At 38.1% G+C, this 4,454-nt stretch overlaps 1 protein-coding gene across 1 annotated transcript in view; it reads right to left on the bottom strand.

Annotated features, from left to right (window-relative positions):
- grk6 (G protein-coupled receptor kinase 6) overlaps nt 1-1,153 on the bottom strand; it is a 60,858-nt gene extending 59,705 nt beyond the window's left edge. Inside the window, exon 1 of the mRNA XM_015394680.1 lies at nt 956-1,153. Within this exon, the coding sequence (XP_015250166.1) occupies nt 956-1,007 (52 nt within the window). The 5' untranslated portion in view covers nt 1,008-1,153. The remainder of the gene's footprint in view (nt 1-955) is intronic.
- Between the last annotated feature and the right edge of the window lie 3,301 nt (nt 1,154-4,454).

Raw genomic sequence — 4,454 nt, 5'->3', positions numbered from 1 at the left:
TGCACATTAAGGGAAAGTCAAGTAGAAGGAAAAAGTCTGATGTTTAAGGCCCAGAGACCCGAAAAATGCACACTTGAACCTCTGAGCAACGGTCAGTGGTTGTCTCCTTCGCCCGGGATAGAAATCTCTGCTGTTGTATTTCCATGACAGAGCCTTCAGCCACGGTCCAAAACTTGCAAATGTCTTGATTGATATTTCCTGATAAACATCTTTCCCTTCACTCAGCTCTCCATCAATGCAATTTAACAGTGTGAAAAGCATTACCTGAAGTCAGAAGCATCGGTGACCACACCAGCCAATGAACAGCCAGCTTCATCAGTCATTTCATCTTCCACATGATTTTATAAAACATTTGTGCATGAAAAAAATTGTATTGTTCTTGTGTAAAAGAAAGTTTTTTTTCTTTTTATAGATTTCTTTTTTATTTGTTGAAATAAGTCAGGGAGTCTGTTATGAATCCATGGGCTGTTATAGGTGAGTTAAACTATTTTTAACTCTGTTCCTTAACTTAAAATACTTTGGTCTAATTCTTTGGGGCTGTATATGCAAAGGAGCCCTTTTCATTCAAACCAAATCAGAGAGAAAAGTCGCAGCGCAACAGCTGCTCTGCCTCAACATCCTGTTTCACAAACTACAGGACGATGCTGCAGCGAGAGGAAAGGAAAAAATGCGCCTCTGCAGACACGGTTCACAGCTGCAGCGCCTTCCGGACTGCTTCGCCCTGCATTATTACTTCAGTGTTCAGTTCACCATAATACTGCGTTATTGACAGTTTCCTGCGCGCAACAGGACGCACTGCTCCTAAAGAGTTTATCGGTCAGTAAATGCATCACATCCTCTTTATATCAAGCCCAGCTTTGACGATGAGGAAGTGCTTGAACTGCTGTGTGGGGCATCCCAGGTGCTGTATACCTCCACACAGCAGAGCTGTCACCCCAGACACCTCCATCCTTACCTTCTCGTGCTTTGAGCAGCACGGTGTTGGCGACGATGTTCTCCAGCTCCATGTCGATGCTTTGCCGGTTTCCAGCTCCTGGTGATCCGCCGGCCCCCCCCTCCTCCCGGTAAGGTTCAGTTCCTGAACACCGTCCACCGTCCACACCCACCGCCCAGTCAGCGAGGTAAACCCGAAACTCTGCGCTGCGCACAGACCCCGCGAGGCGCCCCTCCTCTCCTCTTCCTCCTCCTCCTCTTCCTCCTCCTGCTCTCACTCATGCACACACTCCGCCCTGCTGTCAGAGAAGAGGGAAACTACAGACCGCTCACTCTGTTCTCTATTTCTGTCTGTAACGACAGACCACCCACTCTGTAACCAAAGTTACTTTTCAGCTTGTGTTTACAAATCTTCTTTAGTTCAGAGACGGTTCAAGACCACATTTACGGTGGTGTATGGAGGGTGAAGTACGGAAGATACGGAAGAAGATTAGGGCCACTGAAAAAAAAGAAAGAGTTAACTGACTTTTAAATTTTATTTCAGCTTAGTATGGGAAAAAAGTCAGAATTCTGACTTTAATTTCAGAATTCTGACGGAATTAAATAAACAAAAATGTCAGAATTCTGAGAAAAACTCAGAATTGAGATTAAAGTCAGAATTCTGAGAAAAAAAATCAGAATTCTGACTTTTTTTTCCCATACTAAACTGAAATAAAATGTAACTTAAATTTATAGAAACAAAAACATTAACTTTTTTCTCAGAATTCTGACTTTAATCCTAGACTTTAATCCGACTTTAAATTTAGAATTCTGGCTATTTTCTCAGAATTTTGACTTTTTTCTCAGAATTCTGAACTTTTTTCTCAGAATTCCGACTTTAATTCCAGAATTCTGACTTTTTCCTCAGAATTCTGACTTTTTTCTCAGAATTCTGACTTTAATTTCAGAATTCTGACTTTTTCCTCAGAATTCAGACTTTTCTCAGGATTCAGACTTTTTTCTCAGAACTCTGACTTTAATATCAGAATTCTGACTTTTTTCCTCAGAATTCTGAGATTAAAGTCAGAATTCTGACTTTAATCTCAGAATTCTGACTTTAATCTTTAAGTGAAGATTATTTCATTATTTAAGAAATCAATTAATGTCCCTCCCCTGGATCAGACTATGAATTAATTTAACCTGTCACACATCCATCAAAGTCAAGGAGACAGGATTGAGAGGTTTTAAGGTGGCTACTGAAAAAGCTGCTTTAATGTGCCTTAAAAGCACTATTTCTTGGTCCTCTCTCAGGTGCAGACACGGCCAGTTGCTGCCTTCTCTCTACTGCTATTTACCTTACTTTGTATTATGTCTGTGGTATAGGGGCCATAAAAGGGACTGGGGACTAGCTCTGCAGGGGCACTGATCACTTTTGGGCCCTGTACTGCCTGTACTGCAGCACATAGGCACCAGTCCATCTATTTATGTCTCACTCTATCCTACCATCAATAGTGAACCAGACCCTGTCCATTTGAAACAAACATTGACCTCGGAGATGTGGAAGAGAAATCTTATGTTGAATAAAACTAATTTAATTTGTGGAAGTGTTTATTTGTATAAGACTTTGGGGTTTTTACTACTTTGGACTTAGTTTAAGCTAGGAATTAAGCTATTGGAAAGACATGGTTACAACTGAACCAACATTTTACACTGGTTCCTCTCTGGACTGTGAAATGTCCCTGTTTTAATAATAGTAATATAGTAATAATTTAATAATAAATTATATATTGCTTTAGCTGCTCAGTCTGTCTGACTTGAAGGTTCAATAGAAGCTCCTTTAATGGCTTTGTGAGTCAAACATACATTAATTTAATCAGTCGTTGATGAGAGAGATCTCTATCTAATTTATCTTCTCTTTATCTTTTACAAACTCCAGTAGCCAAAGTTCCAGGGACAGGAGAAAAACTCAGTCCTCTCTACTCGGCAACGTTCTCCAGTTTCTTTTGAGTGTTCAGAAAACACTCCCAGGCCAGGAGGGATATGAAGACCCTCCTGTGTGTTCTGGATCTGCCCTCGGGTCCCTCCCAGTATAATGTTTTCAGGAAAAAAAATCAAAAGAGAGACTCCGAAACACCCTGATCAGATTCCCAAACCACCTCAACTGGCCCCATAACTGGCCCCATTTGGTGTGGAGCACCAGCTCTTGGCTCACTCATTATGATGAAGTTTCTCACTTGATCATTTCTGCAGTTTTCTATCAATCAACCTGCTGTAGCCTCATCTGGTCCATGATGCTACACCTCACCTTGAACCTGGTCTATTCAGAAGCCTTGCCTTGGTGTTATTGGTATCCAAAGCCAAAGTCCTTTAACCCTATCTTACTTGACCAATTTAGCATTAGGCATCTCATGTGTGATGAAGGTGCAAAATGACACTTGGTAGTTGATGGGAAGCTCATAGGAACCTAACATTTAGTGGCCAAGTGCAGGGGTTCCCAAAGTGGGTTTCAGGACCCCAAGAGTATCACAGTGGTATCTCTATTTATTATGATGTGATTCCTGTAGTATATGAAGGAAAAAACCATCTTAATGTAATACATAAATGTAAATGTCCCATGAAATAAATGAATGTCCCATTAAATATGTTAATTCAACATTTATGCATTTATCTAAAATATGATTTAAATATTAGGTATACAATGAACTTATAAACTGCACAGTTAAATTAATTATTAATGTCTCATTGGATAATAAATTACACATGTAAACTTCTAAGTTAAGTGATTAAATATTATTTAAAATATGCTGTCATTTATCTAATGCATGATTTAAATATTCGATATACCATGAACTGATAAACTGCACAATAATAGAATGTCTCATTACGTAATTAAAAATATTTAAAATTGTAAATGACATAATTTAATGTTATTAAAAATGTATTTATTAATTAATCTAATACATGATTTAAAATTAGACATGAAATTATAAAATGCACAACTGAATATTTAAATGTCCCATCAGTAAATCCAAAATGCTAAACTTAATGATTAAATATTTAAAAATTGCCAATATTTATTATCTCATACATGATTTAAATATGGGATATTCTGTGAAATTATAAAAAGCACAGTAATGAAAGGTCAAATTAAATAATTAAAAAAAAAATCGAAATTTCTAGATTAAATTATTGAATGTTATTAAAATTCAAATGAACTTAGTTCTTATAATAAACCAAGAAGGCTTTATGTACCCTGTTCAAACCCCACAGTCTGATACTGTGGCTTCCTGAGCAAAACCTTTTTCCCCAGATTGCTCTCTGGATGCTGCTGCAAGTTGCCCACTGTTCCATAAGGGACGGTTAACATTCAAGGGATGAATTTTATTGCAGTGTATGTTAAGAACGACCAATAAAATTTATCATTCTTACATCTCTGATGCCTTAAGGATGAGTCTAGCAAATATCCGGAGAAAGCTCATTTCAGTCAAGATCCATATCTCATTAGCTGTAATGTTGACAGACTGGAAAATCATATTTGATGC

This window comes from Cyprinodon variegatus, unplaced genomic scaffold (assembly GCF_000732505.1).
Source record: "Cyprinodon variegatus isolate N-32 unplaced genomic scaffold, C_variegatus-1.0 Scaffold703, whole genome shotgun sequence".
Taxonomy (NCBI): domain Eukaryota; kingdom Metazoa; phylum Chordata; class Actinopteri; order Cyprinodontiformes; family Cyprinodontidae; genus Cyprinodon; species Cyprinodon variegatus.
This window is presented reverse-complemented; position numbering and strand designations above follow the sequence as displayed.